The sequence below is a fragment of the Prionailurus bengalensis genome, chromosome B1, assembly GCF_016509475.1.
Source record: "Prionailurus bengalensis isolate Pbe53 chromosome B1, Fcat_Pben_1.1_paternal_pri, whole genome shotgun sequence".
Classification (NCBI taxonomy): Eukaryota; Metazoa; Chordata; class Mammalia; order Carnivora; family Felidae; genus Prionailurus; species Prionailurus bengalensis.
In genome coordinates this window covers 163,678,424-163,704,468 of record NC_057344.1, presented here as the reverse complement: position 1 = coordinate 163,704,468, position 26,045 = coordinate 163,678,424, and the positions used below count along the sequence as shown (strand labels likewise).

At 41.7% G+C, this 26,045-nt stretch overlaps 1 protein-coding gene across 2 annotated transcripts in view; it reads right to left on the bottom strand.

Moving 5' to 3' along the window:
• SCFD2 (sec1 family domain containing 2) overlaps nt 1-25,005 on the bottom strand; it is a 406,751-nt gene extending 381,746 nt beyond the window's left edge. The window contains exons 1-2 of one of the 2 annotated variants that reach the window (XM_043572669.1): nt 24,017-25,005; nt 9,836-10,004 (exon numbers count right to left, since the gene is read on the bottom strand). In XM_043572669.1, the coding sequence (XP_043428604.1) occupies nt 9,836-10,004; nt 24,017-24,854 (1,007 nt within the window). In that variant the 5' untranslated portion in view covers nt 24,855-25,005. The remainder of the gene's footprint in view (nt 1-9,835; nt 10,005-24,016) is intronic. The other variant, XM_043572670.1, reaches the window with a different exon arrangement.
• Between the last annotated feature and the right edge of the window lie 1,040 nt (nt 25,006-26,045).

Below are 26,045 nucleotides of genomic sequence, written 5' to 3'. Positions count from 1 at the left end.
TGTCCACGTTGCTACAAAGGGCCATATTTCATTCTTTCTCATTGCCACGTAGTACTCCATTGTGTATATAAACCACAATTTCTTTATCCATTCATCAGTTGATGGACATTTAGGCTCTTTCCATAATTTGGCTATTTTTGAGAGTGCTGCTATAAACATTGGGGTACAAGTGCCCCTATGCATCAGTACTCCTGTATCCCTTGGATAAATTCCTAGCAGTGCTATTGCTGGGTCATAGGGTAGGTCTATTTTTAATTTTCTGAGGAACCTCCACACTGCTTTCCAGAGCGGCTGCACCAATTTGCATTCCCACCAACAGTGCAAGAGGGTTCCCGTTTCTCCACATCCTCTCCAGCATCTATAGTCTCCTGATTTGTTCATTTTGGCCACTCTGACTGGCGTGAGGTGATATCTGAGTGTGGTTTTGATTTGTATTTCCCTGATGAGGAGCGACACTGAGCATCTTTTCATGTGCCTGTTGGCCATCTGGATGTCTTCTTTAGAGAAGTGTCTATTCATATTTTCTGCCCATTTCTTCACTGGATTATTTGTTTTTCGAGTGTGGAGTTTGGTGAGCTCTTTACAGATTTTGGATACTAGCTCTTTGTCCGATATGTCATTTGCAAATATCTTTTCCCATTCCATTGGTTGCCTTTTAGTTTTGTTGATTGTTTCCTTTGCTGTGCAGAAGCTTTTTATCTTCATGAGGTCCCAATAGTTCATTTTTGCTTTTAATTCCCTTGCCTTTGGGGATGTGTCGAGTAAGAAATTGCTACGGCTGAGGTCAGAGAGGTCTTTTCCTGTTTTCTCCTCTAGGGTTTTGATGGTTTCCTGTCTCACATTCAGGTCCTTTATCCATTTTGAGTTTATTTTTGTGAATGGTGTGAGGAAGTGGTCTAGTTTCAACCTTCTGCATGTTGCTGTCCAGTTCTCCCAGCACCATTTGTTAAAGAGACTGTCTTTTTTCCATTGGATGTTCTTTCCTGCTTTGTCAAAGATGAGTTGGCCATACTTCTGTGGGCCTAGTTCTGGGGTTTATACTCTATTCCATTGGTCTATGTGTCTGTTTTTGTGCCAATACCGTGCTGTCTTGATGATTACAGCTTTGTAGTAGAGGCTAAACTCTGGGAATGTGATGCCTCCTGCTTTGGTCTTCTTCAAAATAACTTTGGCTATTCGGGGCCTTTTGTGGTTCCATATGAATTTTAGGATTGCTTGTTCTAGCTTCGAGAAGAATGCTGGTGCAATTTTGATTGGGATTGCATTGAATGTGTAGATAGCTTTGGGTAGTATTGACATTTTGACAATATTTATTCTTCCAACCCATGAGCATGGAATGTTTTTCCATTTCTTTATATCTTCTTCAATTTCCTTCATAAGCTTTCTATAGTTTTCAGCATACAGATCCTTTACATCTTTGGTTAGATTTATTCCTAGGTATTTTATGCTTCTTGGTGCAATTGTGAATGGGATCAGTTTCTTTGTCTTTCTCTTGCTTCATTATTAGTGTATAAGAATGCAACTGATTTCTGTACATTGATTTTGTATCCTGCGACTTTGCTGAATTCATGTATCAGTTCTAGGAGACTTTTGGTGGAGTCTATCGGATTTTCCATGTATAATATCATGTCATCTGCAAAAAGTGAAAGCTTAATTTCATCTTTGCCAATTTTGATGCCTTTGATTTCCTTTTGTTGTCTGATTGCTGGTGCTAGAACATCCAACACTATGTTAAACAACAGCGGTGAGAGTGGACATCCCTGTCGTGTTCCTGATCTCAGGGAAAAAGCTCTCAGTTTTTCCACATTGAGGACGATGTTAGCTGTGGGCTTTTCATAAATGGCTTTTGTGATCTTTAAGTATGTTCCTTCTATCCCGACTTTCTCGAGGGTTTTTGTTAAGAAAGGTTGTTGAATTTTGTCAAAGGCCTTTTCTGCATCGATTGACAGGATCATATGGTTCTTATCTTTTCTTTTATTAATGTGATGTATCACGTTGATTCATTTGCGAATGTTGAACCAGCCCTGCATCCCAGGAATGAATCCCGCTTGATCATGGTGAATAATTCTTTTTACATGCTGTTGAATTCGATTTGCTAGTATCTTATTGAGAATTTTTGCATCCATATTCATCAGGGATATTGGCCTGTAGTTCTCTTTTTCTACTGGGTCTCTGTCTGGTTTAGGAATCAAAGTAATACTGGCTTCATAGAATGAGTCTGGAAGTTTTCCTTCCCTTTCTATTTTTTGGAATAGCTTGAAAAGGATAGGTATTATCTCTGCTTTAAACGTCTGGTAGAACTCCCCTGGGAAGCCATCTGGTCCTGGACTCTTATTTGTTGGGAGATTTTTGATAACTGATTCAATTTCTTCGCTGGTTATGGGTCTGTTCAAGCTTTCTATTTCCTCCTGATTGAGTTTTGGAAGTGTGTGGGTGTTTAGGAATTTGTCCATTTCTTCCAGGTTGTCCAGTTTGTTGGCATATAAATTTTCATAGTATTCCCTGATAATTGCTTGTATCTCTGAGGGATTGGTTGTAATAATTCCATTTTCATTCATGATTTTATCTTTTTGGGTCATTCCCCTTTTCTTTTTGAGAAGCCTGGCTAGAGGTTTATCAATTTTGTTTATTTTTTCAAAAAACCAACTCTTGGTTTCGTTAATCTGCTCTACAGTTTTTTAAAATTCTATATTGTTTATTTCTCCTCTAATCTTTATTATTTCTCTTCTTCTGCTGGGTTTAGGGTGTCTTTGCTGTTCTGCTTCTATTTCCTTTAGGTGTTCTGTTAGATTTTGTATTTGGGATTTTTCTTGTTTCTTGAGATAGACCTGGAGTGCAATGTATTTTCCTCTCAGGACGGCCTTTGCTGCATCCCAAAGCATTCAGATTGTTGTATTTTCATTTTCGTTTGTTTCCATATATTTTTTAATTTCTTCTCTATTGCCTGGGTGACCCATACATTCTTTAGTAGGGTGTTCTTTAACCTCTATGCTTTTGGAGGTTTTCCAGACTTTTTTCTGTGGTTGATTTCAACCTTCATAGCATTGTGGTCTGAAAGTATGCATGGTATGATCTCCATTCTTGTATACTTATGAAGGGCTGTTTTGTGACCCAGAATGTGATCTATCTTGGAGAATGTTCCATGTGCACTCGAGAAGAAAGTATATTCTGTTGCTTTGGGATGCAGAATTCTAAATATATCTGTCAAGTCCATCTGATCCAATGTATCATTCAGGCCTCTTGTTTCTTTATTGACTGTGTGTCTAGATGATCTATCCATTGCCGTGAGTGGGGTGTTAAAGTCCCCTGCAATTACCACATTCTTATCAATAAGGTTGCCTATGTTTGTGAGTAATTGTTTTACATATTTGGGGGCTCCCGTATTTGGCTCATAGACATTTATAATTGTTAGTTCTTCTTGATGGATAGACCCTGTAATTATTATATAATGCCCTTCTTCATCTCGTTACAGCCTTTAATTTAAAGTCTAGTTTATCTGGGGCGCCTGGGTAGCGCAGTCGGTTGGGCGTCCGACTTCAGCCAGGTCACGATCTCGCGGTCCGGGAGTTCGAGCCCCGCGTCGGGCTCTGGGCTGATGGCTCAGAGCCTGGAGCCTGTTTCCGATTCTGTGTCTCCCTCTCTCTCTGCCCCTCCCCCATTCATGCTCTGTCTCTCTCTGTCCCAAAAACAAATAAACGTTGATTTAAAATAAATAAATAAATAAAGTCTAGTTTATCTGATATAAGTATGGCTACTCCAGCTCTCTTTTGACTTCCAGTAGCATGATAAATAGTTCTCCATCCCCTCACTCTCAATCTAAAGGTGTCCTCAGGTCTAAAATGAGTCTCTTGTAGACAGCAAATAGATGGGTCTTGTTTTTTTATCCATTCTGATACCCTATGTCTTTTGGTTGGCGCATTTAATCCATTTACATTCAGTGTTATTATAGAAAGATACGGGTTTAGAGTCATTGTGATGTCTGTATGTTTTATGCTTGTAGTGATGTCTCTGGGACTTTGTCTCACAGGATCCCCCTTAGGATCCCTTGTAGGGCTGGTTTAGTGGTGACAAATTCCTTCAGTTTTTGTTTGTTTGGGAAGGCCTTTATCTCTCCTATTCTAAACTTTTTTTTTTTCAATGTTTATTTATTTTTGGGACAGAGAGAGACAGAGCATGAATGGGGGAGGGGCAGAGAGAGAGGGAGACACAGAATCGGAAACAGGCTCCAGGCTCTGAGCCATCAGCCCAGAGCCTGACGCGGGGCTCGAACTCACGGACCGCGAGATCGTGACCTGGCTGAAGTCGGATGCTTAACCGACTGCGCCACCCAGGCGCCCCTCTCCTTCTATTCTAAATGACAGACTTGCTGGATAAAGGATTCTCGGCTGCATATTTTTCCTGTTTAGCACACTGAAAATATCATGCCAATTCTTTCTGGCCTGCCAAGTTTCAAAAGAGAGATCAGTCACGAGTCTTATAGGTCTCCCTTTATATGTGAGGGCACGTTTACCCCTTGTTGCTTTCAGAAGTTTCTCTTTATCCTTGTATTTTGCCAGTTTCACTATGATATGTTGTGCAGAAGATCGATTCAAGTTACGTCTGAAGGGAGTTCTCTGTGCCTCTTGGATTTCAATGCCTTTTTCCTTCCCCAGTTCAGGGAAGTCCTCAGCTATAATTTCTTCAAGTACCCCTTCAGCACCTTTCCCCCTCTCTTCCTCCTGTGGAATACCAATTATGCGTAGATTATTTCTCTTTAGTGCATCACTTAGTTCTCTAATTTTCCCCTCATACTCCTGGATTTTTTTATCTCTCTTTTTCTCAGCTTCCTCTTTTTCCATAATTTTATCTTCTAGTTCACCTATTCTTTCCTCTGCCTCTTCAATCCGAGCTGTGGTTGTCTCCATTTTATTTTGCAGCTCAATTATAGCATTTTTTAGCTCCTCCTGGCTGTTCCTTAGTCCCTTGATCTCTGTAGCAATAGATTCTCTGCTGTCCTCTATACTGTTTTCAAGCCCAGCGATTAATTTTATGACTATTATTCTAAATTCACTTTCTGTTATATTGTTTAAATCCTTTTTGATCAGTTCATCAGCTGTCGTTATTTCCTGGAGATTCTTTTGAGGGGAATTCTTCGTTTCGTCATTTTGGATAGTCCCTGGAGTGGTGCAGAACTGCAGGGCACTTCCCCTGTGCTGTCTTGAATAACTTGGGTTGGCGGGCGGGGCCGCAGTCAGACCTCATGTCTGCCCCCAGCCCACCGTCAGACTGGTGTGTACCTTCTCTTCCCATCTCCTAAGAGCGGGATTCACTGTGGGGTGGCATGGCCCGTCTGGGCTACTTGCACACTGCCAGGCTTGTGGTGCTAGGGATCTGGCATATTAGCTGGGGTGGATTGGCAAGATGCATAGGGGCGGGAGGGGCAGGCTCAGCTCGCTTTTCCTTTGGAGATCCACTTCGGGAGGGGCCCTGCGGCACCGGGAGGGAGTCAGACCCGGAGGGATGGATCCGCAGAAGCACAGCGTTGGGTGTTTGCTTGGTGCAAGCAAGTTCCCTGGCAGGAACTGGTTCCCTTTGGGATTTTGGCTGGGGGATGGGCGAAGGAGATGGTGCTGGCAAGCGCCTTTGTTCCCCGCCAAGCTGAGCTCTGTCCCTGTCTGGGGCTCAACAACTCTCCCTCCGGTTGTCCTCCAGCCCTCCTGCTCTCCTAGCAGAGCTGCTAACTTACAACCTTCCAGATGTTAAGTCCCACTTGCTGTCCGAACACACTCCGTCCGGCCCCTCCGCTTTTGCCAGCCAGACTCGGGGCTCTGCTTGGCCGGCGGGCCGCCCCTCCACCCCGGCTCCCTCCCGCCAGTCCGTGGAGAGCGCACTGCCTCTCCACCCTTCCTACCCTCTTCCGTGGGCTTCTTGTCTATGCTTGGCTCCGGAGAATCCGTTCTGCTAGTCTTCTGGTGGTTTTCTGGGTTATTTAGGCAGGTGTGGGTGGAATCTAAGTGATCAGCAGAACACAGTGAGTCCAGCATCCTCCTATGCTGTCATCTTCCTCTGAAACCATTTTTATTTTAAAGCCAAGAGTCTTAGTTGGTTAAGCATCCAACTTTGGCTGAGGTCATGATCTCATGGTTCATGAGTTCGAGACCTGTGTTGCACTCTCTGCTGTCAGTACAGAGCCTGCTTTGAATCCTCTGTCCCCCTCTCTCTCTGCCCCTCCCTGGTTCTCTCTCTCTCTAAAAAATAAATAAATGTTTTGTTTTGTTTTTAATTTTTTTTTTCAACGGTTATTTATTTTTGGGACACAGAGAGACAGAGCATGAACGGGGGAGGGGCAGAGAGAGAGGGAGACACAGAATCGGAAACAGGCTCCAGGCTCTGAGCCATCAGCCCAGAGCCCGACGTGGGGCTCGAACTCACGGACCGTGAGATCGTGACCTGGCTGAAGCCGGACGCTTAACCGACTGCGCCACCCAGGCGCCCCATAAATGTTTTTTTTAAAAATGCTTTAAAACCAAGAGGCTTGGAAGTCATTTAGGCCAACACCATCATTTTATAGATGAAATAATGCGGTCCAAAAAAATACATCAGTCAGGATGCCTTTGGTTGCAAGTTATGGAAAACAGAGACTCAATTTGGCATAAACAATAAGGAAGTACACTCTCCTACATAATATGAAGTACAGACACGGCATCCCATCCCTGCTTTTCTTGGCAACATTGGGGTCACGCCACCTTCCACGCGTTAGCATCAACTTCAGGTTGTGAGCAGAATGCCTCGACAGTTTCAGGACTTACATCAGAGTCCTCGGAGTTGGGGGAGGAGTGGGAGGAGGAGGGGAAAGCATGTCTCTTTCTTGAGTCTCTTATCAGAATCAAAGAAACCTGACCAAGAAGCCCTAAGAAGACTTTCTTGTCACCTCCCCATTTCTCAGCAAGGGAAATGGGGTTCTAAGACTGGTTTGGTTTAAACCTTGGACTAAGCTTGAGATAGAATGAGTGCCGAGGAGTCAAGGGCAAATAAATTGTCCGTAATCACAATATAACTTTCAGATCTAAGAGATTCTTACGTTTGTCCTACAACACTTGTCAGAAATTTTCTTTCTTCCTGCTCATTAATGATGGATTCCCCTCTTCTCTTTTCTCGCAAACTTCTCTGGGCTGCTCACTTGATCTTTTTGTAGTTATCTTATGCTTCTGTGGAGGCAGCACAGGGTAATGGCAAGCACTGACTTCAGAGCTGGACTGCCGGGGTTCCATACAGGCCCCACCACTTTTAACTGTGTGTGTCACCCTAGGATGTTCCTCATCTGTAAAAGGGGATGGTAGTAGAACCCACCTCCAGAGAGGTTGTGAGAATTAAGCAGTCGCTACATATAAAGGGATCAGAACAATGCCTGTTACCCAGGAAGTCCCATATAAGTGTGTGCTATTAATATTCAATGGCATCTCCTGCTTCTGCTTGCCTATAGCCCTTTCCCCTTCTTTTGATAAATGTTTCCATTTTCCTTTGAAGAACTACCCTTCCACCGTGCCACATACAATGTTGGCATAATTCTCAGCCAGTGTGAACTGCTCCCAGTCCCGCGCTGAGCAAGGGGTGGGCACAAGGTCCAAGGGAGGTCAATCTCACCTCTTCCCTTGGAATCTGAATCTTAAACATAATGACTCATGACAAAACAGTTAAAGGTCAGTCTCTCTGATGTCAAGGCACTGAAGAGGCTTTTTCCAAGTTCTAGACCCCCTGGAACTCCTTTTCTGCTCAAATTAGCCAAAATGGATTATATTCTTAGTGTAACTGCTATGTTGAATGAATAGGACTCTCCAAATTAAATCATCAAGTAACTTGATTTTTGTTTCTGTCTCTTTAAATCTACTCGTGAGCCTAGCTCCTCTCTGGCCCCTGCACAGGCAGCCCAGACGTTAAGACTGTGGCTCTGAAGCCAAACATTCTGGGCTCAAAATTCTAGCTCCACATCCTGCTAATGATGTTACTCAAGGTCTCTTTGCCTCTATTTCCTTACCTGTAAAATGGGGAAATAACAACACCGACCTCACTAGGTTATTATAAAAGCTAAATGACTTCCCAAAATACCCAGAAGTGCACTGGGCGCATGGTAAGTCCTGGAAAATATCAATGCTGATGGCACTGGTGGTCCGCTCACATTGTCTTCCTTCCTCACACCCACATCAGGCCCTGACCGTTGTCGTTCCTAAACCTATGCTCACGTTAGCCCTTCTCTTTCTCTAAATTCTTCAAGACATAATTAAGTCACACTAAACCACTTCTACAAGGTCCACATGGATCTACAAAGACCGTGGGGAACCAATACTTGGTAGTATTTACAATCTGTAACAGACACCTGAGTCTTGAGTTCATATAATTTCTATTGGTTTTTTTTTTTAATTGAACCTGTGTGTAAAAACGACTACCCCAACAAGGAACGTATCCCCTAAAGGCAAGGATGATATTTTATGTTATTTTATGTTATTCATATTACTTACTTCAGACAAGGCTCATAGTAAGTTCTTAATGAGCAACTTTTGAATAGGCCCTATGACCAGCTAAAAATATTTCCAATCACAATTTCTTCTGGATTTATATAGCTGCAAGCCCACAGGCTTACGTGTTAGTATACGCACTGCCAAAGCGAGCATGTGGCCCATATTTTTTAAGTATACAAAAAAGCAGGGTATAGAACGTTCTGTTTTTTCCCACACTGGCCTATACACACCAGGCATCCAATAAATGTTATTAATTATCTAAAAAAAAAAAAAAAAAAAGCTGAAAACTTCAGGAGCTGAAAATTAATTCCAGATATGATAGGAAATTCCAAATGTATCTGTTACTGTTAAGATTTCAAACAATAGGGGCGCCTGGGTGGCGCAGTCGGTTAAGCGTCCGACTTCAGCCAGGTCACGATCTCGCGGTCCGTGAGTTCGAGCCCCGCGTCGGGCTCTGGGCTGATGGCTCAGAGCCTGGAGCCTGTTTCCGATTCTGTGTCTCCCTCTCTCTCTGCCCCTCCCCCGTTCATGCTCTGTCTCTCTCTGTCCCAAAAATAAATAAACGTTGAAAAAAAAAAATTAAAAAAAAAAAAAAAAGATTTCAAACAATAATGCACAAGATCCTCTTTTTTAAAAAAATTAAAAACAGAGAAATAAGGGAAACAGATTTGCAGACACTTTTTCACCTTCTAGTACCTTTTTTTTTTTCTCATAGGAATTATTGAAGGTCAAAGTAGAGGAGGTAAAACCACTGTTATCCTTTTATTGTCATGTCTCTAGAGAAATGTTTTTTTTGTTTTTGAAACGCTGCATAACATAAAGTACACCATCTTCTGTTACTGATTTCTCTAAGCATGTGAAAAACATACATAGGAGTAGAAACTTCTGTCATTGATGTCCGAGAGCATATTGTTGGCATGCATAAAGATGGCGCCGTTTCATACCTTTGTGGGCTATTATCTAGTCATGTGAAAACGTCCACTGGGAAAAAGAAATTGAGTAAGGCTGGACTCATTTCCAAGTGAAACTGCCTGTGGAATGGAGATGTATAAATTGATTCACTTAACCTATCCTCAGGACAAACTTCAATTATATCCAAATGACACCTCTGTAAATGATACCTCCGTACTTTTTGCCTTAGTGTTGTTTAATGGATATGGTTATTTCAAGGTTAGAGGAAAAAATGCTTTTTTCGAAAGGCTATCCGCTATGAGTTTTTCAACCAGTCCAATTCTTCATTGTTTCCTTCCTACAAAAACAGTTGGTCTCAGCGAAAAAGAAAGGGGAAGAGAGAGAAGGATGAGGGAAAACAAACAAACAACAATCCCTGTTTATCTTACTTGGGTTGTGCAAGACAGCCTGGCGCAACCATACTCTGACTCTTCTCTTCATTCTGGAGTGCCGTAAGCTCTACCATGTTAACCGTCACATCGTTGGTGTGGCCCGGGAGCTGGGGAAGCACTGAAATGATCTTCTCTACCAAGTTGTCTCCATGATGTCCAGTTGCTCCTGTTTAAGCAGACAACAAAATATAAATTCACAAAAATATAAACTCACAAAATGGAGAACATAAACTCACAAAACCCAAAAAAAGCTGTATTAATGCTCTATAATGGCCCTTCCATCAAGAATAACACACACACACACACACACACACATATGTACATATATATATATGCTTTCTGTCACATAAATCACAAGCCTAGCATTTTGCCCTCCATAAGACTAATCAAGCTCACAATTACCTAGTCAATCCATGCCTTGTGTTTTGGACTTAAGGCTCCATGAGGGCAGGCACTGTGTCTTCTCTGGCTACTACTATATTCCTAGCACCTAGCACAGTGCCGATATACAGTAGGTATCAATAGGTATTTAATATATAAATAAATAATCAGCATATATTCAGCTAAGAAAATAGTGTCATTGGATGATACTATTGTAAGATTTTAGAGCCAAACTTTATTTTACTGATGAAAACTTCACAATGCAGAGGGCTTAGAGACCTGACCAAGAATAGCAAATCTCCCCTCTGCTAGAACCTTATCTTCATAATGGCAACTCTTTATCTAGTTCACCCTGTACCCAGCATGTCTAGCAGGCAACTTGGCAGCTAGTAGGCTCTCGCTAAATATTTCTTAGATCACGGGAAAACTAAATGAATGAATGATAACAGTTTGTAATGATACAAGCATTTGTAAAGTGCTTTCTGCGTACAACACACGGTTCTAGGTACTTCACATCCATTAACTCTTTTAATAACAAATGACTGAGGACCTCAAATTGAAATTCAAGACTAATGAGACAGTGTAATATTTTTTCCATGAAACCAAGTTATCTTTCCAAAAGCCATCATTGGTTGGGTAACCTCCTTCCAACAACGGGTAGGACTTGGCAAGTCTTGTTTTGATCCCACCCGTTCTAAATCAGTCAACTTCTTGTTTCCTAATGTCTCTCTGTCTCTACCTCTATCTGTTCTTCTTGCCACATCACATTAATTGGACAGAACTAGGTAAAAAACAACAAATCAAGAATCCAAGGAATCCTCGTCACCATTACCACCATCTTCATCACAATAGCTAATATTTACTGAGAGCCTGTGATGAACCAGGTATTAGGTTTCATACTGTACATTTATTATCCACTTAATTCTTACGATAACTCTAATAGATGGGTATTATGCTCATGTACAGAGTAGAAGATTTAGCTTAAGTAACTTGCACAGGAATATGTAACTTGCAAGATACAGAGCAAGAATTCAAACTCAAGAGGCAGAAACCACCAAAACCACACTATTAACAACAAAAACAATAACAAAAACAGGTCCATAAAAATGACTTAAGACAGAGCCAACTGAGTGCTTCTAAGGTGACTTCTAATGGTAAAGAGGAAAGAGTTCTTGTGCCGTCTGTAGAATATTCATTTATTAGGCTTAGAAGGAACCATATCTTATTTATGCTATCTAGGTTAATGGTTGTCCCCTTAGCATTCAGACTTACAAGCTGCTCACTTAATTCTTGCTGAGGGCCACCTGGGTGACTCAGTCGGTTAAGCGTCCGACTTTGGCTCAGGTCATGATCTCACAGTTCATGGGTTCAAGCCCCACATCGGGTTCTGTGCTGACAACTCAGAGCCTGGAGCCTGCTTCAGATTCAGGGTCTCCCTCTCTGTCTGCCCCTCCCACACTCACACTCTGTCTCTCTCTAAAAAAAAATGAATAAACATTAAAAAAATTTTTTTTAATAAATTCTTGCTGAATGAATGCCTAGTGAGTATAAATGTCCTGAGATCCAAATGGGGGTCAGAGGGCCTTAAGTGAATTATATCTTTAAGTCTGGAATGGAGATACTAGGATTACCTCATAGCATCATGAATTTCTCTCTCCACTAGTTCCCTCATCACTCACTAAAAATTTTTGAAAATATCCACTCATCATTAAAATAGTATTTCTTTGAACTTGGTGCCCCAAATCTGAACCCTGCACCAAGCTATTCTTATTTTTCAACTGCTATTTGTTGACACATGGCACGCACAAGTGGTATACATATGCTACCATTCTTCCCCAATGTCTTAAGCCTCTACAGTCTGGCTGCTTCTCACTCCTCCCCTATGCCAAACTCAGGGGTCTTTGTTAAGTTTTAGTACATTAAACCCACTGCAAATTGTTAACTAATCCATCCCTCTTGAAACTCTCCAAATATGAGAAGTCAAAATACAACATACTTATTTTTCCTCAAGTTTTAAACCTGATAGTTATTTCTACAGAGCCAAAGTATCACTCATACGCTTAAAATATTATGTCTTAACATCTTAAACATTCAAAGGAGGGAGGGATGCCTGGGTGGCTCAATGGGTTAAGCATAGGACTCTTGATTTTGGCTCAGGGCATGATCTCATGGTTTGGTTTGTGAGATCAGGTCCTGAATTGGGCCTGGGATGACAGCACCTAGACTGCTTGGGGTTCTCTCTCTCCCTTTCTCTCTGCCTCTTCCCCACTTGTATGCTTGCTCTCTCGCTCTCTCTCTCTCTCTCAAAATAAATAGATAAAACATTTAAAATAAGAAAAAGTAAAGGAATAGAACATATTTTTTTTTTACAATTATGGTATATATATTGAAGCAGTTCTCAAATCATGATTTTTATTTTCTTCTAATTATAGCCTCTAAACTTCCCATGGTGAATATACATTCCTATTGTAAAAAGAATAAAAAATATGTTGTCACACACACACACACACACACACACACACACACACACACCAACATTTTAACAAGGGTTATCTTTGGATAGTAGGATATTTTGGTTGATATAAACTCTACCTAAACATCATTTTTTCCTAATATTTTCTAGAAGGAGCACATGAGACTTACCTAAGTGGAAAAATAATTTACATTCTATCAGTTACTGTCTCTACTATTATATCAGAGAATTAATAAGATGTTACATTTACACAGACATAATCACTCAGCTTCTTAGATTTAGTCAAAAGGATATGTATATCTAGCATACTTGATAATGACAGATAAAGCAGGTATGGGCTTTCAACCAATTGTCCTGCTCTTCTGAATACAATTTCTTCCATATCTGGCTTCGGTTCTCTGGTTCAAGATTCATTTTTTACATTTAACTAGTGCTATTTATATGACCCAAAAAAGACTAAGAATTCAGGGCCTCTCAATGTCACAATAACTTCAGATTCTTCTTTTATGAAATGAATAAAATGGAAAGACTTGTATCACAGTTAAATTTTCAGAGAACTTAATTTTTCCTTTATTACAGAAATTAAAAAATATTATTTGAAAAGCTGAAGAATGGTAATCAACCAGAACCCAGTTATTTTGGCCAACAGCAATGTCGTCTAGTATAGCCACAGAGTGTTTTATTTCCCAATGCCATCTTTTCCAGGGTGCGTGTAGGAAAAAGAAATTGGAGGCATGGGTTCTAGTGGTCCCACAGTCCACTAGTTCCCTGTTTAATCTGAGGCAACTTCCATAAATGTGGTACTATCTTACCAAGCTATAAACTCAGAGTTGGTCCAACTGACACCTAAATATCTTCAAACCTCAAGACTTGAAATCCTATGTTAAGTCAATTGCTTCAAGGGCTAAACTCGTTTAGGTAACAGCACCAGAAAAATACCAATCCTGCATTATTCTGTGGATCATATGTGAATGTATATGCTAGTATCATTATCATAAGGCAGGTAACATCTTCACTCGCCTCTACTCAAACAGAATAAAGTGAGAAGCAAGAATTTAGACGTCCTCATTAACACTGTATGTTAATGATACTGGAATTCAAATAAAATATATATACATATACATATACATATACATATACACATACATATACCAGCCCTCACAAGAGCTTAGTCACACTGTACTGAGGCTAAAAAGACAGAAATGCAACAACAGCATTTTCCAACATACTCACAAACAGAATATTTTGAGGTTGTGCATATTGTCCCTTTGGGTTGAGATAGAGTTACTGGACTCTTTGAATTAGGATATTCAAAGACTCACTTCCTTGCTGATTGCCCATCATTCCTTCTCAAGAATCTGTGACTCTCTTTCATTATTTTGAGATGTTTCAGTATTTTATTATAGTTCTGTCTTGTAAGAACAACATATGTATTACTTCTAACGTTCCCTTCTACGTAGAAGGACAACAATTCGCATAAGACTCCCAAAATTGCTTTACGTCCTTTAGTCAATCACTTTTCCCCTGGACTCTCCGGTTCTGTTCTACTTGCTACTCCTAGGATAGGCTCTGCCCTTGGGAAGAAGGAAAAAGACTCGCTCTGGTTCAGTCCTGCTGTTGTGTGGGTAAACCTTTCAATTCTGGGATTCAGTGTTAGGAAGTCACTTGTCCATAGACATAAGCCGCATTCCTTAATGTTTACTGTATCCATAATAAAACAAGTATTTTCACCTCCACCTGGCAACTTCTTATCCCATATTCAGTTGACTCACAATCTGGATGGGGAAAGCGGTGTTAGGTTATCAGATCTCTAATACTACTATTACAAGTATTACTGGCACCACTGTTTTTTAACACTACCTATGGCTGTCTCACATCAGTCAAATCGAGTACAAAGGGTGTGTATTAGATACTGCATACCCGTCAAAAGCCCACTCAAGGATTCCATACTATCAGGTAGGATTTTGCAGGGGAAGGGGTTGGGGGTAGGATAATCATAAGGCAGTATATATACAAGTTTATTCAATAAATACCTTTCCCCACACAGAAATCTTGGATAAGAGAATCACATAACATTCATTATACTGCCCCTAACTTGAATCCTCTCCTACCTTCCCTATCGCAGTGAATGGAGTCTGCGACTGCCCAGGCTAGAAAACTTGGCATATCTTCTCTTAATCCTCTCCATTATATCAGCCACGACGCTGATAATTCTCTCATTTAAATACTTAACGACTCCTTTCCTCATTCTTTCCATTATTGACTCAGTTTAAAGTCACATCATTTCTCCCCTAGATGTTATAATGGCCTTCTGATCAATCTCCAAAATGTCTTGATTGTGGGTGTTGGTTTCACGACTGTCTGTTGTTGACAAAACTACGCACTAAAGCTGATGAATATTACTATATGTAAACTATGCTTTAATAAACTGGACTAGAAAAAAAGCAAGCAAAACAACAGCAACAAAAAACCCACCCCATCAGAGTCTGACTCACCTCTCAGTTCCCACTTTGGAATCAATAGGTCCATCCCTGACACTGTCCACCAGAAAACTCATTCAACAGGAAATGTGTGCCTGTACTTTGCCTGCCTAAAAATTTCTTATGACTCCTCACTGGGCATTAAATTTAAGGCTTTTGGAAAATGGCCCTAACCTCCTTCCTCATTATCCCCATCACCCTTTCTCATCTTTTACCACCCCTTCATTCATCCCGACCTTCATGCACCTTAAGCCCTAATAAAAAATGATCTAAAAAGGATTCCCAGAACAACCTATGCCCCTTCTTATATCTTTGCACATGTGGGGAGCTTTTAAAAGAATTCTCATTCTAGCTTGCCCACCAGACCCATTTTTATTTTTTTTAAATATGAAATGTATTGTCAAATTGGTTTCCATACAACACCCAGTGCTCATCCCAACAGGTGCCCTCCTCAATGCCCATCACCCACTTTCCCCTCCCTCCCACCCCCCATCCACCCTCAGTTTATTCTGTTTTTAAGAGTCTCTTAGGAAGACCCATTTTTAAAAATCAGACTTTCTGGCGTGGTTCGAAGGTGAAACCAGATTGAGAACCACTGACCTAGAAATGGTGACCCCTTAAAGGAGAATTTTGTACCTAAACCTTATGAAGGCACATGTCATTCACTCTAACTTGCTGAGCTTTGGGCATTTTCATTTGGTTCTCAGTCTCTCACGGACAATAGCTTTGACTGATCTTTCCGTTAGCACTTCTCAAACTTTACTGCACTTTCAAATCACCTAAAGATCCTGTTAAAATACAGATTCTGATTCATAAGTGTGGGGTGAGGCCTGAGATTCTGCATATTTAATTAGCTTCAGTTAAGCTAAGGCTTTAAGTCCCCAGGACATACTGAGTAGTGAGGCTTTATGTTACTATCATCTAGCACAGAAGCTGCACATAAAAATTGTTCAACAAGCATTTATGAAATGAATAGGTATCATCCATACCATTCTTTACACTTTGCTAAGTGACCAAAATTGTTGCGATGTGGCAGAATCATCATAGAAATCTCACTTATTCTGCTTTTTTTTTTTTAATGTTTATTTATTTTTGAGAGAGAGACAGAGACAGAGTGCAAGCAGGGGAGGAGCAGAAAGAGAGGGAGACACAGAATCCAAAGCAGGGTCCAGGCTCCAAGCTGTGAGAACGGAGCCCAACGCGGGGCTCGAACTCATGAACCGCGAGATCATGACCTGAGCCAAAGTCAGACGCTTAACTGACTGAGCCACCCAGGAGCCCCTCACTTATTCTGCTTTTTGTTTTTTTCTCTAGGTATGACAGAATGCAGCTCCTGACAAATGGCTAGCTCTTACCAACTCTCAACTCTCATGTCCTTTAGTAGCAGGTGAGAGGTCAGGTAAGAGAATTCTTCTGGGTTACATGTGTGACAACTCATTCTTGTATTCATGTTCTTAGCCTTAGGGAGAAAACACATATTTGAAGTAGTAAAACTTAAGTCATTTTAAATGCATATCATTAATTATTAAAAGTAAGAAACATTTTCCACTGCCCAATATATACCAGGCACTGTTTTAGGAGATAGATGCGTTAACTTATTTTACCCTCTCAATGACCCTCTGAGTGGGTATCTTCATTTTACAGATCAGGAAACTGAGACCTAGAAGTTGGGCACTTGCCCAAGGACCTACGATGAGGAAGAGGCAGAGCTAAGACCACCCTACCTAACCACTCATGCCTATTATACAACCTAGGGAGCAGTAGCAGCAGCCTTATATTGAGGCTCTACCTCAATCCCCTCACTCCTTCCGTTTATGATCCCGTATGACATAAGTCTGATCATGTCACATCGTAGTTCGAAACTCCCCAATTCTCCTATCATACTTTGGCTTTTACACTAAGTCCTTACTCTGCCCTACGGTGCATTCCTTCTGCCGATCTCTCCAACTTCATCTCCTACCACAAGCCCTCCGTGTTTGCAGGACAAGCTGAAGGGATCCACACTGACCTCCTACTGTTCTTCAAACATATTCCCACCTCAGATCCTTTGCACCTGCCACTGGGTCTTTATGTTCTACAACAAGACAGCCACACAGCTTGCTTCTCCTCTTCTTTCCATCTCTGCTCAAATGTCACGTCCTCAGAAAGGCCTTCTCCAGCTGTGCTATGCAAAATGGAAATCCTATCACTTATTAATCTTACCCACTATATTAGTTATATATTGAATGAATGAATGAATGAATGATTTCATATCCTTCCAACAGCACTTCAAGGTCACCATTTTACCCTGTTCACAAATGAGAAAACCCTCAAAGCTCAATGAAGAGCAAACAGCAACTAAGCCACTTAAGCCAGAACTTGAAGTTGTTATACTGATGTGCATTTAACACCAGCAACATCAGCAGTCTTCTAAGTCTTCTCAATCATACCTCACACTTGTGTTTTATTTTAAACCATATCCTCTGAACTCTAAAATATTCGCTGATTATTTTGTATTTTGTGGAAAATCAGATTGGGGGAAGAAAGAATAAATCGCTTTTCTGAACACAATGGCAAGGATCGGAGCCCAACAACTGTGTTTAGTCTCTGAAGCTGCTGGCTGGATACCCTCTCAGCAGCATCTCTACTATCCAGCACAAGAGTTTCCAAACTTTTCTCTGTAGTAACGTATATGAGATGGGTTATGAGCACAGGCTCTGGAGTTAACTGTCAAGGTTCAAATCCTGACCGCCACTTACTGTGTGATCTTGGGCAAGTTCCATAACTCTTCAATTTCTCTGTTTCCTCATTTGCAAAGTGGGGGTAATTATAATACCTCAAACAACTATTGTGAAAATCAAAGGAGCTGAGATATGCAGAGTGGTGAGAAAAGTAATATGCTCTCAAATGTTAGCTGTTAACAGTCTCAAATTTCAATACTTTAACAAATAATATATATATCTTAAAACAAATATAAATGCATCAGTGTATCATAATCCCAGGAATAAGAGCCATCCTTTGGATTGGAAGTAAATCTTTAATCGAATGGATGTATTTTAAAAGTTTACATGAAACTTGGGGCACCTGGGTGGCGCAGTCGGTTGAGCGTCCGACTTCAGCCAGGTCACGATCTCGCGGTCCGGGAGTTCGAGCCCCGCCTCAGGCTCTGGGCTGATGGCTCAGAGCCTGGAGCCTGTTTCCGATTCTGTGTCTCCCTCTCTCTCTGCCCCTCCCCCGTTCATGCTCTGTCTCTCTCTGTCCCCAAAATAAATAAACGTTGAAAAAAAAATTAAAAAAAAAAAAAAGTTTACATGAAACTAAAATTTAGAAGAATTGAACCAGGAGAGGAAATTTAAATCCCAGATATACTGCCACTTCCTGTCTTTCAATTTTGAACTTGAAGATTATCAGCAAAGCACTCTAGTCAGTCTTAAGAGCCACAAAAGAATGGAAAAGAAACAGACTCAAACCTTTTAGGGATTCATAAATCACATCCACCTTTTTAATTCTCCTTTGAAACAAACTGGAAGCCAGAACAGTCCACAGAATGTTGTACTTAGATGCCCTGTGCAAACATGCCTGACGCACTCTTAGATGCCCTGTGCAAACATGCCTGACGCACCCTGAAGCAGGGACCCAGGCTTCCGGGTGGTCTAGACATGGCAAAAGTAAGCCAAAATCATAGCAAACAGACATCAGCAGCCATTTGCTTCTCAAATAATTACAACAAATTTTCTGTATTTCTACTGCATTTCAGTGTTTCTATAGTTGAGAGTTTATTAACTGCTTCAGGAGAGTAAGGAAATTGTCTATCTTGTTTATCACTGTTTCCCTATGCCTGGAAAAATAACTGGCACGTAGTAGGCCTTCAATAAATGTTTATACCAACTATTAGGCAAATTAGTATTACTCTCCACAAAGGTGATGACAAGAGATGAGAAAGAAATTTATTTGTACTGGGGGCGCCTGGGTGGCGCAGTCGGTTAAGTGTCCGACTTCAGCCAGGTCACGATCTCGCGGTCCGTGAGTTCGAGCCCCGCGTCAGGCTCTGGGCTGATGGCTCAGAGCCTGGAGCCTGCTTCCGATTCTGTGTCTCCCTCTCTCTCTGCCCCTCCCCCGTTCATGCTCTGTCTCTCTCTGTCCCAAAAATAAATAAACGTTGAAAAAAAATTTTTTTTTTAAAAATTTATTTGTACTGTAAGCAAGATGTTAAGAATGACAGATATTTATGAATTATTGGAGGTTATTTTGGGTAGTGCTAATTTATTCTAAGAAGGTATATAAGCATATAAATTTTCTAATGGTAAATTGTCAAGGATGTTATCCACAATATTAAAGAACTAATAAAAAATTAATACATGTACATGAAAATTAACACCTAACTCAAACCCTGAAAAATGTATTTCCTTTTGATCCCTATATTAAAACTGCTGTCAAGTAATTTAAATTGAAACTCCAAGTATTCAACTCATTCCAAAAATTTCCAATCATCTTTTAATTTTTAGAAATTGTTGGTATCATCTTTTAAAAAAAAATGTTTTTAATGTTCACTTATTTTTGAGACAGAGAGAGAGCGTGAGTGGGGTAGGGGCAGAGAGAGGGAGACATGGAATCCGAAGCAGGCTCCAGGCCCTGAGCTGTCAGCACAGAACCCAACGTGGGGCTTGAACTCATCAACTGCGAGATCAAGACCTCAGCCAAAGTCAGACACCTAACTGACTGAGCCACCCAGGTGTCCCTGGTGTAATCTTTTATACGCTGCAGCTATCACTGGATAAACAAAGCACCAATCTAAGTCACAATCTGATGTAAGAATCCACACCAAACTCTTGTAACAGCTTCTCCATTAAATGTATTATCATGACTCCCAAGTCCTTATTCTTGTTACATCCCAGACAGATCAGGAAAAAATTTGAGCATGGTGATCAGGTATGTTCCTGGACACCATAGAGACTGGACCAACGACAGAGAGCACCCATGCTAACAATAATGCCACCAATACCATCCACCTACCACCCCATTCAGTTTGGGACCACCTTGGAGGAGGGCAAGTGTTGCATTCCCACAGCCATCACTGCCACCACCCCTCACTGTCTCAGTACCCTCAGCAGCTCTGGGGGACCAGCTGTCTCCACACCAACACTCCAACACTCTCCTAGGTCCTATCAGTCTTCTCTACTGGGCAACAGTAGTGGGGGACTTGCAGTCCCAAAAAGTAGAGGATTTCTCTCCACTCACTAGTACAGAATTTTAATGTTTAAAAAACAGGTTTGACAACACAGCTATGTACCAACTGAAAATCAGTCCGGAATATTTCCAACAGGAGGTCATAAGAGTATGTTGAAACATCTTTGATACAAATGAATCATTAATCTGTTAATCTGGAAGACAATTTGAGTGATTATTGAAAAGGTATCCATTAAAAAGACTAATTTTGGGGCGCCTGGGTGGCTCAGTTGATTGAACGTCCGACTTCGGCTCAGGTCATCATCTCGTGGTCTGTGAATTCGAGCCTCGCATCAGGCTCTGTGCTGACAGCTCAGAGCCTGGAGCCTGCTTCAGATTCTGTGTCTCCCCCTCGCTCTCTGCCCCTCCCCCACTCATGCACTGTCTCTCTTTCTCCATCAAAAATAAACATTTTAAAAAAATTAAAAATAAAAATAAAAAGACATTAATTTATAAATTACTAGGACCACAAGAACAAACTAATCCCAATTAGGGTTACAGAGTAGCTAGAAAAAGGTGGTCAGGGAAGCCTTGCCTGAGAAGCAGAAATCTGAGCAGAGATTCCAAAATGTCAACAAGAAAGCCACGTAGATACGTGAAGGAAGAACATTCCAAGCTGAGCTGCAGAACTAACTTCAAAGGCCCTGAGGCTGGGACATACTTGGCATGTTGAGGGATGGCCAGGTAGCCAGTGAGGTGGGAGACTAATGTGTGAAGGGAGATCAATGAGAGATGAGGTAGGAGAGGTATACGCAGGCAGGTCTTGTAATGGCCTTGAAAACAATGGTAAAGAATTTGGATTTGACAGAGGGTGTGATGGAAGGCTGTGGGAAGATGGTCAGCAAGCAAATGGCATGTCAGATTTCCATATTCATGGGGATTACACAAGAACCTGTATTATCCGTGTATCTTTTGTATGTCTTAATATTTTTTTATATTTTTAACTCTCTGCGTCCTCTACTCCACTGTGTCAAATGCTGCTTTGAGAGGGAGTAAAATGAATCCTGATAATTGAACATTGGATTTGGCAATATGGAGGCCATTAGTGATCTTGATGGCGATTTGAAATTGCTGGGAAGCACTGGGGGGGGGGGGGGCGGGGCAATTAGAGGGGAAGGAGACTAACTGAAGGGGACTCAAGGGAAAATTGGAGCAGATGATTGTAGAGACAGCAAGTACAGACAACTCTTTCAAGTTTGCTGTAAAATGGAGCAAGAAATAAAACAAGTTGGAGGACCATGAGGGGCCGAGAAAAAAGATGCTACATTCTGTTTGTACGTTGACCGGAAAAATCCAGTAGAAAAGATTTTTTTTTAATGATGATCTAGGAATAGGGGAGGGTATGTATCAGAGGTAAATCTTTGAGAGAAGTGAAAAGGGAAAGGACCTAGTCTGCAAAGGTGAAGAAGTTGTCATTAGATAGCAGCAGAGACAGTACCTCTCTTTTTAATACAAAGAAAGAAAAATATGTGGGTGCAGATATACCACATTTGGTGATGGGAATGCATGGAAGTTTTCTGATGGCTTATATTTTCAAGAGTCATATACAAGAAAGAGATGCCTAAGACTTAACAGAACTGTTGCTATGATGCTGGACAGCCAGGACACTAAAGTTTGCCTAACTGAAGTCAGAACGATGGGGGAGGGACACAAAACTATGTGACAGTTCATTGTGAAACAATCTGTCCTATTTGGGGCGTAAGGAAATAGAATTATAAACAGTATACACCACACACTCAAAACTTCAACAAGCATAAACTCCTCAGGTGCTTTTTAATCCTTTTAAGAGTTCTGGGCGGTTACAGTTATACTTAAATCACACTGACAGACTAGACACCTGTTTTTTTGGTCACATAATTAACCTGACATCTCAGTATTCTCATTTAGCTTACTTTCCATTTTATGATCTGAAAATTAATCTTACAAGGTCAAAGACTCAAATACAGCTATTGTGGTTTTTACAACTTCATTCCACTGTTTTTCCGATCTCCTCAGAAGAATGCTTGCCAAGGTCAGTTTCCTGATCATTCTCCCTGAATTTGGGTGTGGCCAGACTATACTACTAGTAACATTACATCTACCTAATTAGAGAATCATAAAGTTGACCTTTGAAAATATGCACATGTCACTATCAGAAAGTGTTTTCTCTTCATCTATTTTAAGGGTTACATTTGTTCTCTACACATATAAATGATTGATACATTATTAAAATTTGAGATGACCTACCAAATCTTCAATAGAATGAGAGCTAAGACTGGGGCACCTGGGTGGCGCAGTCGGTTGGGCGTCCGACTTCAGCCAGGTCACGATCTCGCGGCCCGTGAGTTCGAGCCCCGCGTCGGGCTCTGGGCTGATGGCTCAGAGCCTGGAGCCTGTTTCCGATTCTGTGTCTCCCTCTCTCTCTGCCCCTCCCCCGTTCATGCTCTGTCTCTCTCTGTCCCAAAAATAAATAAAAAACGTTGAAAAAAAAAATTAAAAAAAAAAAAAAAAAGAATGAGAGCTAAGAATCAATCAATGAACATTTGAAAATATTTTCTACAATTGTGGTTAGTCTCAACTGTATTTAATCTCAAGATATCCAATTAAATACAAGTGAATCTTCAATAGAATGAGAGCTAAGAATCAATCACTGAACATTTGAAAATATTTTCTACAATTGTGGTTGGTCTCAACTGTATTTAATCTCAAGATATTCAATTAAATACAATTGCATTTAATCTCAAGATATTCAACTAAATACAATTGCATTTAATCTCAAGATATTTAAGTGTTTATTAACACTCATGTAAAGAGACCTAAAACTAAACTGTCTGTGATAATTTCATGTATTGTACAGTTTCCCTTGCACTGGTTCATCTGTCAACATCTCTCCCACAAATTAGAGCCGTCTTATGAAGCATTACTGTGAATACCGGCATCTGCACATTTTTTTTTTTGAAATCTGCTAAAATTTTATTTGTTTTCAATATATGAAATTTATTATCCAATTGGTTTCCATACAACACCCAGTGCTCATCCCAAAAGGTGCCCTCCTCAATACCCATTACCCACCCTCCCCTCCCTCCCACCCCCCATCAGCCCTCAGTTTGTTCTCAGTTTTTAAGAGTCTCTTATGCTTTGGCTCTCTCCCACTCTAACCTCTTTTTTTTTTTTTTTTTCCTTCCCCTCCTCCATGGGTTTCTGTTAAGTTTCTCAGGATCCACATAAGAGTGAAAACATATGGTATCTGTCTTTCTCTGTATGGCTTATTTCACTTAGCATCACACTCTCCAGTTCCATCCACGTGCATCTGCACATTTCTAAAAGGTTCCCAGGTGTACAGTTCTCCTCCATGTCGGCATAATTCCATGTCCCCAGTATCTTTAGCTAGATGTAGTTGTTGTTTAACAAAGCAGTGCATGTTAAAGATGTATTTACCCGTTACAGCGTTTAACAAACTGACTACTGTAATTGCTAATTTGCTTGTCTGTATTCCCCTCTAGATGAGAAACTCTGTGGGATCAGGGGCTGTATCCATCTAGTTGATCTCTGTATCCTCAACTTGACATATAGTAAGAGGTCAATAAAGCATATGCTGAATCAGTGAAAGTCCCAAAACTTTGGAGAGTGGTTAGGAAGACCCACAGCAACCCCACTTACCCGTGAGATCCAGAGTTCTGTCCACAAAGACCACTGATGCCCTGCCTGTGGCAGTCTTCCTCCTGTTCTTGGCAGGGGCATAATTAGCCAGATCTGCAGCGATGATCCGACTGAGGGAACCTACGGCAAAACACTCCTCCCGCACCCCGAAATGCTCACACAGAGAACTGAGGCCTGACACCAGGCACCTGATCTGCAGAAACAGCTCAGGGGTCAGGGCCGTGGCATCCACCTCACTCAGGCTTCCTAGCCTCCTCTTGTCCGGTCGGGCGCTGTTAAGGAGATGCACATCCTGGGGGAGCAGTGGAAAAAGGGAAGCAAAGGCTGGAGTCAAGGCAAGGTGGGGAGCCACAGGGGCGAGCAACAACGGGACGTGCAGCACCTCGGCGGTGTAGTTCATATTGCCCATCCACTCACACAGCTTCTCCTCCAGTTGCTCGAACACCGGCTGCTGCCCTTCCAGCTCGGCCGCTGCAGCCGCCGGCACGTGATTAGCGGTGAGGTGGACAGCGTGGTTCACGGCTGTGACCACCACACAGTACTGGAAGTGACTGCGACAGATGATATCCCGTAGGGTCTCCACGGTCCGGCCTTTCAGCAGGCAGCTCAACACAAACACCGCCTTAGGCTGCTTGGCTCCACCACCAACTGCGGCGGGCTCGAACTCCCGCAGGTGACACTCAGGACCTCCCACCGCCTCCAGAAGCCGCGTGGATCCGCAGCCCCAGTGCAGGCTCTCGGCGCAGGCGGCGTCCAGGTAGACCAAAGCCCGTTTCACTTTGGCCAGCACCTGCTCCCAGCCTTGCTGTGTAAAGGACAGCACGCCCGGGGCGCTCATGGTTGGGGGCTCGCAGACTCCGGGCGCTCGAGTGCAGGAACTTCTTTCAGAACTCACAGCTTCCGGGAATTGGGCTCCTGAAGGCTTTGACAGTCAACACAGTACACGTGGTGCTGCCTCTGACTTGTCCAGTGTCCGCGCACATTGATGACGTAGATGAGCGTGATTGGCTGGCGCGGAGAACTTGCGGAAGGACGATGGGGGCTGGGGAGAAGAGGGCAGGGCTGTGTGGCTCCCGGGTGATTCGGAAGGGCTGGGCCTCCCTAAACTGTTTTCTTCTCCTCTCCCTCTGGGCTCAGGTTCCCTTTCCCTGCGTCTTGAGAAATCTCTGGGATAATAAAAGCGAATCCGAAATTTGGCATTTTCCTTGGATCCTCTACACGTCTCTAAAAGCAGGTTTGCTCATCTAAACTCAGAGCCGCCAATAGAAGATGAAAACAACCAAGTGATGTGTAATTTTTGTAGTTAATAGATTGCTGTCACATACATTATAGCGCTCAAGCCTCATAAGAAACCTACTGGTCTCGTTTTCACTTTCTCCATCTTCTTTCCCTCATTTCATTGGCACTAAATCTGGATTTGCTTCAAAAATCCTAGAATCCAGCCCCTTCGGCCCATCCATCCTTGGCGTCACCGGCTTAACCCACCGTCACCACTCAACTGGACACTAGCGATGATCCCCCATCATTTCCCAGTTTTATATCTTTTTTCCCTCCAATTCAGTTTTCTTCCTAATGAACTAAGCTGCTCCTACCAAGTCTGCCTAGTTGCCTATAGGATACAGCCAGACTCCTTGTAATGGCACAAATCCTTCATGATTTCTCAATTTCTCCCCAGCTAATCCCTGCCTAGAACAGTATATGCATGCACAATTAAGTCAATAGATTGAGCCCAGAATGTTTCACAAGTTCAGTTCAATTCAATCACTATTTGTTAAGCACTTACTAGGTATAATCACTGACCTAGGCAACAAAGGCACAATGGTTAATGAAATAAATTCCTTGATCCATGAAGAATTTTCACCTCTGCTAAGTATTTGCCATATCATGACGTAACTTTTAACAATCTTGTTTTCCTACAACATTATACACTTAAAGGCCTGGTATGTCCAACACTAGAAAATAACATGTATTTAATAAATGTTGATTAAATGACCAATAAGTGTTCAATTCATATCCATATAATAAATGA